The 12,832-nt window shown below is 37.3% G+C and overlaps 1 protein-coding gene across 8 annotated transcripts in view; it reads left to right on the forward strand.

Annotated features, from left to right (window-relative positions):
• Positions 1-12,832, forward strand: part of PTPRM (protein tyrosine phosphatase receptor type M) — a 449,220-nt gene that overhangs the window by 272,377 nt on the left and 164,011 nt on the right. For 4 of the 8 annotated variants that reach the window (XM_065752038.1, XM_065752030.1, XM_065752031.1 and 1 more), the window contains exon 14: positions 3,003-3,077. The exons of the other annotated variants lie outside the window; for them this stretch is intronic. In XM_065752038.1, coding sequence (XP_065608110.1) covers positions 3,003-3,077 — 75 coding nt within the window. The remainder of the gene's footprint in view (positions 1-3,002; positions 3,078-12,832) is intronic. 8 annotated transcript variants of the gene reach the window in all.

Genomic DNA, 12,832 nt, shown 5'->3' on the forward strand with positions numbered 1-12,832 from the left:
CAAGGCATGAAAAAGAGGTGCTGGGATAATATGATTATGTGGGGATTATAGTGGAGGAAAAGGAAAGGAACTACAGCTAAGGAGGAGCAGTTAATGCTTCCTTGCAGCTTGGGCACCTTGTTAGAATGTGACACAAAAAAATTTTTGTTGTATCTCATAGTGGCTTTTCTCAACGTAGCTGGCTTCACCATGATTCCATTTCCATACAGACTTTATGGTTCCACCACCTTCAATATATCTAAACATGATGGATTGGAATCTCAATTTTGAAAAATAAATGAAATGTTAGCACATGGCTACCTCTGTTGAATGTCTGGATCTTTCCTTGTATATTTTCAATCTTTTTCCTTCTTTTTTTTTTCTATCCCAAAAACAAAGGAAAAAGTTTTATTTCCAGTTTACTGACTGCTTACTAAACCGTAGCAAACTTTCAAATGTCTTCTCTAAAGCCTAATAAAATATAAAAGATATTGATATCAGGTTAAAATGAAATTCTGTGCTGTTTTCTAGAGTTTTGATGTTGCCAGGAGCAGATCACACTGCCTCACAAATCATAATAGGTGATTAGGGGAATGGGTTTTAGATTATTTGAAGATTTGTAGTCCTAATCACTAATGGATGCTCAACTACTTCAATTACTTGACTGACTGAAAAACCTTACTTTCTCATTTGGAAAGTGAGGGTAACTTTGTGGATGGAATAGCTTCCATAGCAACAGGGTATCACATCTGACAATAGAGATATGAGAAATGCAGCTTTTATTTTAAACAAATCACTGTACTTTTTTGCTTTGAAATCTGGTTTCAGAATTCTTCATAATACCTTTGTGCAGCATGTAAAATCATACAAGTGGTTATTGTGAGAACTTTGAAGTCAGAAGTGTCCTCAAAGGCATTTGTAGTCTCTGGTGGAAAACTTTCCAGAGGGTCTTCTGTAAAAGCACTGATCATTGTGCTTATAAACTGAGTATCTCTGTTATATTTTCAAAGTATATTGTTTTTGGAAAACTAAAATGCAGACTGTGACACACTGTAATACAGTATTAGTTATAAATATTTGTAAAAATAGCTTTTCCCCTTTAGATCAAGTAGAGGTAAAGAGAAAAGCAGACTTCTGTGCCCTTACTTACGTTCTGTAAGTCAGAAGTCACCACACCTGCACTGAGACTACATAGAGAATTGTCCTATCACATTCACAGCCCGTGTGTGTCCACATTTCCCCACACACACACACTTGCCTATTTGAGATCATATAAAAATCTTGATTTCAGCAATTATAATTTAAGATGAGAATATTGGATTGTATACTCCTCCAGCTTCTGCTGAAGTCAGAGGGAACCTTTGCCACTGACTGTGTTTGGTGAAGGATCAGACAGCATATTCTTGTGATGTAGAATCTTCTGTTCTTAGTTGTCTGTAGAAAAAGCCTTCTAGGACCTTTGTGGGTATTTGGTGTATATACGGATGTGGAGACTGCAGGGTTTCCACTCCCATTACTTTTGACAAGATAATTAAACAAACAAACAAACAAAAATAGGGAAGAAATTTTCATACCAGCGGTAATAAGGGTTGTCGTATTTTGTTTGAAATATTTCTTTCATATTTGTACTCTTTCTTCAAGCTAAATGGTTGTGAAATCTCAGCAGACAAACTTGAAAACATTCCAGAGCCCTTCCAAGTTTATTGCTATCAACTTTATGGTGTGTTGTGATTTATATTAAGTCTGTATTTCCTGATATGACTTACAACACTGACTGGATAGAGACATCTTGGCTATCTCCTAGGAATCGAGTTCTCAAGAGGGACACATTATTGTTCAGATTTTGTGATATTGGAAGGCTTTCATTAATTATGAGAGAGAAAAGGATATTATAATATTTTAAATCCAATAGCAACAGTACTCTAGCAGCTACTATCAGCACTGTGTTTCAGTGTTGCAGAGGGATATTTCAAAATATTATGCAGCAGCAGTTTTGAGTTTAATTGTCTGCAGATGGTAGATGATCTATTTTCCTCACTCATTGCCACATTTCTAATAGCACCCAGGCTGTTCTATGTAAATTAGTGATCTTTCATATAATTTTCTCCTTAATTTTCCAATATTTTTTTCTTTGCATCATTCTCCAGCTGCAGCATGTTGGATCTGACCTTTTAATTTTTTTTTATACTTCTTAATATATATGTATCATAGTGTTCTTAACCATTTAGAGGCAATCATAGTGGCAAGTAGAGAAGTACAAGTTCTTATTACTGTGAACCATGCTAATAGTTATGTGTAACAGTCAGAGGCTGTTAACATCTCTGACAAAAAAAAAACACAGGGTACTTGGAGCACACAGACAATCTGAGTTTTTCAGCTTTTTCTTGTAGTGGCAGAACGTGATCTCACATAAAGATCGGACCTCAATCAGCTACAGACATACTTAACTCAAAGGTGATAACAGTCAGTGGTCCTTTGAACGTTGAAAGTTAAGTGTATGGGTAGTATGTGCATTTTCAGACCAAAGACCTAAGTAGGTACAATAAAAAATGAATCTAAGGTAGCTCAAGAGCATTTACATGAAAATTATCTTAACAAGAAGCGTAGGAAAAATACATTATAATAAAATGAGATAATAAAATGTGCAATGAGTACAAATTACATAGGGAAGTTAAGACCAGAGGAATCTGAATAGGCAGTAAACTCTCACGTAGAAAGCCCAGTGCTGCAACCAGCAGAGCCAAATGGTCTTCAGTTTCCTCAAACGCATTTTATGTAAATAATGTGCTTTGAGTACTCTTCCGGAAAGTCATATGCAAAAGCTCATAAATCCACAATAACCGAACTAACAATGAAGATGAAAAGAAACTTGTGCTGTTGGTTTTTGTTTTTTTTTTTTTCTTTTTTGTTTATAAGAAGTTCAGACAATAAACTATTGACCAAGATTCTTCTTGCTGGCCTAGCTTCAGTCTGGCTTTTTTTTCCCTCATGCATGCTGACCTGGAAATCTTCCTTTGCCTTAGCTGCGATAATCGTGACTCAGCTTACAACACCATACATTCGCATCGCCCCTGCTGCAGGCGACGACCAACTAACAGGTCAGAAGTTCAAGTATAGACAAGTCATCATGCCCATTCTTGTCTTCTTTTCTCTGGCTCCTTTTCCCTAATGATTTCTTCATTCTCTGCTCGTAAATAGTTTTCTGTGTTAAAAGTTTCTTTTTGTTTATAAGTTTTTCTTCAGCTCCGTTAAATTAAATTGTGTGCTTGGCACCGAAACGCACACACGCATGGCCGTATGTACAACTCCGCTGCATGTTTCCATTATGTGTGTGATCTGTGGAATGTTCTTTCAAGCCTAATGTGAAGAGATCTAGCCTCACTCCATTTATAAATTCAATCATAGTTTAAATATAGATATCTGTCTGTGCACTTCCTTTTTTTTTCTTTTTTTTATTTCTGTTGTTAGATCAAGGCACTAGTATATCTAGATCATTTATTTAAGGTTCACAAGTTGCATGTAAAAATTAGAACAAAGACGTTGCATTAATGTTTGTTTTTGGCTTTTTTTACTACGGTGTGTTGGGAAGGTCAGATATTCTGGCAACATTTCAAAATGCATAAAATCTTAAAAGAAGTAAAACTGATTCCCTCCTTATGTCATACATGAATTCAAGTCTTAAAATAACCTAGGGTGTGAGACGTGAGAATGAGCAGAACTGTAAGGTTCCTAAATCTAATTGTCATATAAACTCAGTGCAGAAGTGAGGCAATTACTGGGCTGAGTGTGGCTTGAAGGCCAGTTCATAATATACTGAAATATTTTTAAATTCGAGGAAATTATTCATTTTGCTGGAAAATAAATGTGCTTTTATAAGCATTTGCTTTGCAAACCTTTTTATTTTTGAACAGAAGGATAATGCACTAAAAAATTCTGTAAGTCCTAAGGTGAGTTTGGAAAATGCAAATGGGGAAGTTAGACCTAGTTGATGGGCATTAACAGGATAAAATCATTGCCTTTTTCAAGAACACTGGCATAATTGGGTAGTGTGTAAATATTGCTACTAGAGTGCCTGAGGGTCAAGGGGAGTTCAGATCCTTAGCATCTTAGTTCTCCTGTAGTCAGCAAGAGACAGGTAAATGATTGAGCTGAAGAGGAGTAGAGGTGTGTCTACAATATATTTTAATGCTGTGATATGTGTTTTATATAACAAAGCTAATATCAAGTTGTGTCAATCAGGACAAAATTGTTGCATGTAAATTTCTATTGTGTAATAACATAAGAGCTAACTAGAAAAATGGATGTATGATTCTAGGAAGTACCAGCTTGTTCTTGTTAGTGCTCTGTCAGAAGCTCTGTCCACATTCATTTTTATAGCTCAATGTTTTTCTTGCAGCAAAGTACAAATAAAGCTTTGAATAGACAAATAGCATCTGGAATAAAAAATGGAATGAGGTTCAACAAGACCAAGTACCAGGTCCTGCACTTCGGACACAACAACCCCAGGCAGCGCTACAGGCTTGGGGCAGAGTGGCTGGAAGACTGTGTAGAGGAAACGGACCTGGGGGTGTTGGTCTATGCTTGGTTGAGCATGAGCCTGCAGTGTGCCCAGGTGGCCAAAAAGGCCAATGGCATCCTGGCGTGTATTGGAAACAGTGTTGCTAGCAGGAACAGGGAAGTAATTGTCCCCCTGTATGCAGCCCTGGTGAGGCTACACCTCAAGTACTGTGTTCAGTTTTGGGCCTCTCTCTGCAAGAAAGACACTGAGGCCCTGGAACGTGTCCAGAGAAGGGCAGCGAAGCTGTGAGGGGTCTGGAGCACAGGTCTGATGGGGAGCAGCTGAGGGAGCTGGGATTGTTTAGTCTGCAGAAGAGGAGGCTCAGGGGAGACCTTATTGCTCTCTATAACTGCCTGAAGGGAAGTTGTAGTGAGCCGGGGGTCAGCCTCTTCTCTCTTGTAACTAGTGATAGGACAAGAGGGAATGGCTTTAAGTTGCGCCAGGAGAGATTCAGACTGGATGTTTGGAAATACTTCTCTGAAAGAGTGGTCAGGCGCTGGAATGGGCTGCCCAGGGAGGTGGTGAAATCACCAACCCTGTAGGTGTTCAAGGAATGTTTAGATGTTATGTTGAGGGACATGGTTTAGTGATTACTGTTGGTGATAGGTGGACAGTTGGGCTGGATGATCTTATAGGTCTTTTCCAACCTTAATGATTCTATAATCTCTTGAACTTCAGTGATTTTTATTTCTTCATCGTAGAATTCAAATAAGTATATATGTATATATATATACACTTATATATATATTTCCAGATGGAGAAGTAAATGTTTTTCATCTCCTTTTAGATTTGTTTTAATGCAAATCTGTGTAGCTGCAGGGACCTACAGAGGACAGATCTATTCTGCAAGTGGAAAATACCTACAGTAGTCAACAGTGAGAGAACAGAGATATAGCTAACAAACATGCATCATAGCTAACATATAGCAAAGTAGTGGTTCCTTTGTCGCTGGTGGTGCATAGCTTTGGCATTTAGGCTCTGTCAGAGCTATGACTTTTTTTTTTTCTTAAATAAATAAATCTGTTATGCCATGTAGCAGAAGTGCTAAGTCAGGGCTTGAAACAGTGATTGAGCACCTGATGGGAAGGCATTGCCATGAGTGACCAGAAGGGGTGGAGGCAGGATCCACCCCTTTTCAGACTTCATTTAAGGGTTTGCAGTGAAGGTAGAGGTATCTTGCTAAAGGACCCTCCCTACCTGAGTCCTTTCAAAGGTAGTAAGCAGTTTTTCTTCTTTTGATCTGTATCTATGGCAGCTGCGCTGGGACTTGTCTTCATTTGTTGCAGCCTAGGGTTGTTTCACTCTGCTACTATCACAGTACTTTCCATCACATTATAGCATTATGGTTAGAAACTAGTTATATATGGACAAAGTTTCAACTAATACCTACAAACAGCATTTGTGGCTGTCTCTGAAATGTATTAAGAAGTCTCTGAAATAGTTTCCCTGATCTTTATAAGCCCTTCTTGTTCTATAAAGGCCATGTGCTGAAAAGAGAAGAACCATCATCTTCCTTCTCAGTTGCCACAGTAGGGAGCGTAAATCCTTTCACCTTGCCCACATGGTTGTTCTGATGACAGTAAGAGGAATTCATGTTTTTCTAGAGACAGACTGCGTAGCAGACCTTAGGGTAGTAAGGCAGTCATGGTACCTACAGTGCCCATGAGGAACCCAAAGATTTCTTAAAGGAGGCGCACAGGAGCTGTGATGGGCAAGAGTAAGCAAGGAATGGATCTATATCCATAGTGGAGGTGGAAAGGATCTATATGTAAAAGGGACTTATTTTATGTGGGGCTGATGCCAGCTGTAGTTACCACAAGGCTTATAGGTGTAGCTGTTAAGTAACATTGCAGGGTATTTTCTTCTTAATACCTTTTCCTTGCTCTTCTGATGAACACCAAAGTTATCACATTTGTGATCAAGAGATTGTGTTTCTCTTTTAGCATTTGAGGAGATATGTAATCTGTAGTTGGGGAACAGAGTTGGGATTTTCTTTTTTTTTTCTTTCTGTTGGGAAGTTGATGCTCACTGCAGAATGGAAATTTAAAATCTTGGCTGCGTTCCTGAATGTTTTTTTTTTTTTTTTTTGGAAGATGTTCCTCTTCAGAAAACCGTGATAATACAGTTTAGCTTTCAAGCCAACTCACACACACTGTCTCAATCATCAACTTATCCTGATGCTTACTGATAAATGAGTTTATAAATAATGCATTAGTTCCTCTTTGTCTTTTCTTTCTTCCTCATTTTTGTATATAAATGATTTCCAGCCATAGGATTACCTGCTATTTACCCTAAATATCTCTACAGCCACTCCTTGGTTCAGTATTTATTTGGAGCTTGTAGCAAGGGAAAGTTTTATCATCTGTTGGCCAAGACAGAAGACTGTGTTCATGAAGCATAATGGTTCTCATGATGCAGTGTCCGTGTTTGCATAAACAGTTAGTACAGCTTTACAGTGCAGTTTGAAAGCATTTATAGGATTTCTCAAAAAGTTGCCGCTTAAAAGTGACTATGATCTTGACTTTAAAGTTGAAAAACAAATCTATGTTTCTGAGAAAGCCTGACAGCATCTGCATTTTGCTTCACTGTTTTCTAGAAGACATTTCATGTAATAAGCTTAAATTGGCCATATTTGGTATTCACTTGGCCCTCATCTATTTTATTCTGTCTGCATTCTGATAAAATACCATGCTTGAAATGGTGATTAGGATGTTCATTCTTTCAGGCATTTTCTTAATTGTTGAAATACGTCTGAGCTACTTATATTTAAATTAAAGTATTTCCATTTGTGATTTAGTGGAGCAGACACCACTTTGCTAGATGTTATTAAGACTGATTTCCATAGAACGCCCTTTTTACTACCCGTTGTTAATTACACATGCAGCTGGAAGTGGGAGTTCTGCATTGTGCGGCCTTCATAGATAAAATCCTTGGTACAAATCAGATACAATAAGATATGTCAAAAATTTTGTAGAATGACTGATGCTTAGGAATTGAAAGGGTTTTTTTTTAATGATACTGACTATCTTAAAACTCGTATGAATTCTACCCTGCATACCTTAAGCAGAGTATTTTAAAACCATGCTAAAAAGGAATCATAAAAATAGTTCCAGTGGGTTTCTTCTTCCTTATGAAGTTAGCTGCATAATAAAATGTGCAGATTTCTTCAGATGTGAATTCAGTACATAACATTATCTCCGTCAGATTGTGTTATCATCCATTCCAGCATAAAAGTGAAAAACTTCAACTCAAATAATTTATTCCAGATTAATTACTCCCAGCCATAGCATTACTGAAAACAGTTTGTTTATTAGCACAAAAACTAAAGTGTGAATTTGAGAGAGACTCTTCTTTCTGTTTATCTAGTTTGTTTGACAGAACTGAGGTAATTTGAGGTTTAGCTGCATGGGCTGGACAGGCACCAACGTTCATTTTTCTTAATCCTGTACCTTAGGCTTCGATGGATTCTGATGAGTGGAAACATGAAGTGCTGCTCTGAGTAATGGAGACCCCATGAATTCCTTGTAGATGCTGTAGTGATGTTTGTAATAACAAAGGTATATGCAGACGTTTCTTCCAGTTAAATCCAGTTTTAGAGTATTCTTTTATTGATACTTCTGAATGTAATTGGCATCAGTGGAAGCTGTGCATAGTTATCAAAGGGAGAATGAACCCCTGTATGGTGTAAAGCCAAAGCCTCTTTGGTGTGAAGTATGGTGCCATTGTGGTGTGACAGGGAAAGCTAAGTGAGAATGATCTGACTCTCAAAAGTGGAACTCCAAGCTTGTTGTATCATAGCCCCAGCATTTCTTTTACCAGTTTACCAGTTATGCAGAGATCCTGGTTCTCCCACTCTGATGAGCAGAATGTAAAGCAAGCGGAAATCTTCCTACTTTTTGCTGCAGTGGCTGAGTGCACTCCAGTGGGCTGGAGTGTCACTTGTGATTTATTGCCCTTTTTTCTTCTTTTATGTGTTAGATTTGTCATTTTTGCAATGACAGTTTCATCTATAAAACAGTATAGTTACAAGAAAATGTTAAAAGGATACAGGACTGCCATGGAAGCTACTGGTTCTTTTCTGCTTTTTTTCTGGCCTAGTACATTACTGAGTCAAATGTCAGGTTTTCTGTTTTTAAGAGTACATCCAAAGCACCTCAGATTTTAAACGTAAGTACTGCTTTCTTAGAGCAGCTGAGGAGAAGCTGAAGCTAAACAGTTATGCTTAGGGTAATGCTCTTAACTTGTCCTGGTTTCGGCCCAAGCAGCATTAATATCATTCTGATGTTTGGTTGCTGCTGCAAGACAGGACAGTGCCTGAACAAGGGTTGGGGGCATTCTTCATCAAGTGACACCATGCGGAATGTCATAAAGTTTTGGAGAGTTGGCCAGGGCCTGGCTGCTGCTTGGGGGCTGTGGGGCATTGGTTTGCAGGGTGAGATCTTGTGGTGCTGGTGGGATGTCATATGATGTACCTTGGCCAGCAAGTGGTGAATGATTGCGTTCAATTATATATACAGCTATATATACATATATATGTGGTGCTCTCTTTATATATACATATATGTGTAGCTATCTATGACTCAGGCCGTGGATGCTAATGGCTTGCCAAGGAGATATGTATTCATCAGCTACCCTGGGACTGTACCTGGTGACACAGATGTTACAGACCTGGGACAGGAACAGCTGGAGTAAATCCCATTACCTAGAAGAGAGTAATAATCGCTCATTATCCCTTAGGAAGGACTAAGTAGCATAAATAGTCTGTGCACTGTCAAAAGTGCAGTTGATCTTTTAGTCAGTAAACAGGTGGATACCACAGAGTTAATAGTCATGGCAGGATCTAGTGTTAAATCCCTCAAGAACACAACTAGCTGATTAGGGAATTAAGTGTCCCAGTCCATAGCTGAGAGAAGAGCATGATGCCAAGTGTCAGCTTCAAGTATCTCTTCACTGAAGAGACTGAAACATAGTTCAACTTCAGCCACTGAAGACGAGTCTGTTCAATTCATCCTAGCATGAAAAATAATCTATTTGCTCAGAGATGTGTTGTCATATCAGAATATCTTTGAGGCTGTTTGAAGTTGGAGCAGGTGGCACTTTTCTTAATTTCACCATGGAGAATGGAAACATAGAAATCAATAATAAAAATATGTGAATAAATTGGTAAGGTTAAACTTCTGACAAATTTAAGCAATTTCTGCTATCTGTGCAGTACTGGTCAGTATTACATTTGTTCCAAAATAGTTTAACATCAACAACTGATGCAGGAGAAAACACAAAACAAATATATGAATAATTAAATTTTTATAATATGCTTCTATGTGATAGGTTTTGGTATTTCATTTCTGTACAAAAAAAAAAGAGGCCTCTGATTTTTGCATTTGAAGCAGAACAGTTTTGCATGTACCACAATGAAAAATTAAGGAGAGACAAGGGAAGAGAGAGAAACTCAGAGAAATATAATTAGTAACTGGAAAAAAACTGTGAATTTCAATGTTTCACATCTGTAGTTATTGACTGTATTCATAAAATGTGAAGCAATTTGAATTTTAATTTGAAAGAGGGTTCTTTGGGGTGAAATAACCTGTAGTTCTCGAGTACTGCAAAAACTGATGTTTGTTTCACTGGGGAATTATCAAAAGTGTAATGCAATATTACATGGATTATATCTGTGTTAATGAATAGAGTAATATTACGCTGTGTTATGGTTAAGAAGGGTAGTGTAGTAAAAAGGAGAGTAATACTGTCAGCTTTTGATAAAAGAACATACTACTCTGGGCAAAATCATGTTTCACTAATTCACTTGCTTTCTAGATTCCTTGAAATAGCTGATTCAATAAATACCTAAGCTGTGTTTGTCTGCTTGGTGTAGTATCTCAACACTGTGCTAACCATGACTAGTTATTGATGGGATTTCAACACTTACTTTTCCAGACCTTGTATTGAAAAATTCTTTTCTGTGGTATCGTAAGCTTGACTGCAAGAGAAAATTATTTTAGAGCTCTAGGAGAGGCATTCAAATTTTGTGTGCGTTTTTAAGACTTTATTTTTTCAACACTTTGAACTTTCACGCCCTTCTGCTCATCTGATTTTCTGTTATTGCTGACTGCTTGTAAGTTTTTGTGTAAACAGAAAACACCTCTTTCATCTTTTGAATTAACATCAGAAACACAGGGGAAACAGCTTAAATGTGAATCATCATTGGTCAGAACCAAACATGAAACCTTTTTGAAGCAAACAGGGTATATTTTGCATTTTCCATTGAATTAGACAGCTTCTGTTTATGACAAAATGTGTTCCTAATTAAAAGTGATATGAAAAGGAATGAAGGGAAAAATGACTATTTAAGGCATTCTTAATCAAATATAGCAGTTGGATGTTTTTCCATAACTGTTATAACCTAAAGGAAATACATGAAAAATGAAATGTCAGTTAGTGATGATCATTCAAAGGAAGCCTGGTCTATTTGTGTTCTTATTGAACCCTGATCTTGGTTCATCTAAAGTTGCTTCAGTTTGGACAGTTTTCTTACTGGCAGTACTTTAAATGCTTTTAAAATGAAGACATAAGAGGCACTATTCTGTGTAAAGAAAGATTTAGAATTCTGTGGAATTTTTTCCTTCCTTGTGCTGATACTCTTTTCCAGTTCCTTTAACAAATGCTCTTGTCTCAAAGTGATGTTGACTGTGGAGATGTCTTTTTAAAAAGGTTGTGCTCTTTTGTCCTGCTTTTTGTGCATTCATCGCAATATGTTTTTACCTTGCATGTATATCTTTCTACAAGGCATGCACTGCTGCATGTATAATTAGATAGTATCTTTAAGCAGAATGAGTTATTTTGTGCTTTGCTTCTAGAAACAAGCAGTTGGTGTGTGACGATAAGTAAGTTCCGAGAGAGGGACTGGTGATGAAGGATTTCTGATGACCACTTTGTAAGGGATTCTGTTGGGGGGGAAAGTAGTAGTGGAAATCAGCAGGAATGTCAGCTTGCTGACTTTTTGCTTGGAGCAGTTCATCTGTGTTCCTGTAGTTAAGTCCTCAGTGCCAGAAACATCAGAAGACAGTACCTCACTTCACTGCTTCGTACCCTTAGCTTCAGGTTATTCAATTCCCATGCTGCTTGTAATGCCTTGCATTTATGGATGGACAGTAAAAAATGTGTTTGGCCATACCAAAAACATCAAGCTCCAGAAGGTGACTTTAAGTGCATCAAGCTCGAGAATAATTTTTCTCCTCTTTAAAGGGTGCAGAACTGTCTTTAGACTTAAGTTTGAAGTCTCTCACCTTTCCTGTTTGTGTAGCATAGTTGAGATGAACTTTCAAGGACATCTGGTATTTATTAACACTTTTACGATAGTTTCAGGAGTAGGTCTGGTGTTAAAAACATGAGTCACCCAGGGGTCACTTTGGCAACAGTTGAAATTCAGATGCTTATGATGAGGATGGTGTTAAATTATCCACTACTTGAATGTGTGAGTAAAATGTGATGTGGATGTGCTCAGAAACTTTATTATATAGAGACAGGGTCAGTCTGTACTGATTGCTTTCATTTCCTTAGAGATAATTTGAGTTCACCATGATCTCTCTCATTGTTGACATATGTGATATGCACTGTTGTGGTTGCTTCTCTGGCTACAGAATATCAGTACCCATTTATTTTCCTAATAAAATATAATGTGAATACTCTGTAGGGCCATTTGAAATTTTAAGATTGCAAAGAATGCTTATCGTTTTTCCTTAAATTCTTTTTTTTTCTCACAACATCATAAACTATGTCTAAGTTCTATGCTGATTATTAGTTTCTGAGTCTAAATGCTATTAAAGTGGAAGGACTTCTAACTTCTTCAGTTTTGAGCAAAGACTTCAGGTGGTTTCAGTTTTTGAGGAACTTTAATTATTTATTTTTTCTTTCTTTTAAAGAAAAGGAAGAAAAAGAGTTACTAATAAGTTTCTGTTTGGTTTGTTTTCTTGGAGGAAATGAGCTTTCTGTGAAGGTCTACTTGTTCATTTTCTTACAAGCCCTTTTTTAAAAATAAGTCTCCAGTAAAATCCAGTATCCAAAAAAGTCTGGATTAAAATTCCATGTAAAGAATGATTGTGATGAGACCAAAATGTGTGTGTCAAGCCAGGAGATTTGCTTATTTTAGGCATGTTTTGTAAAGAATGTTATTCCTGACAACCAGAAACACAGATGTTTCAAAAAAGTCTTTTTGTTCACATACACCAACATGAATCACCCACCAGTGAGGGAGAGATCATTTGATAGTCAGTTAAATGAGCCATTTTCATCAGTGCT

Source organism: Cyrtonyx montezumae, unplaced genomic scaffold, assembly GCF_038088225.1.
Source record: "Cyrtonyx montezumae isolate F1298 unplaced genomic scaffold, pur_monq_1.0 scaffold_8, whole genome shotgun sequence".
NCBI classification, from domain to species: Eukaryota; Metazoa; Chordata; class Aves; order Galliformes; family Odontophoridae; genus Cyrtonyx; species Cyrtonyx montezumae.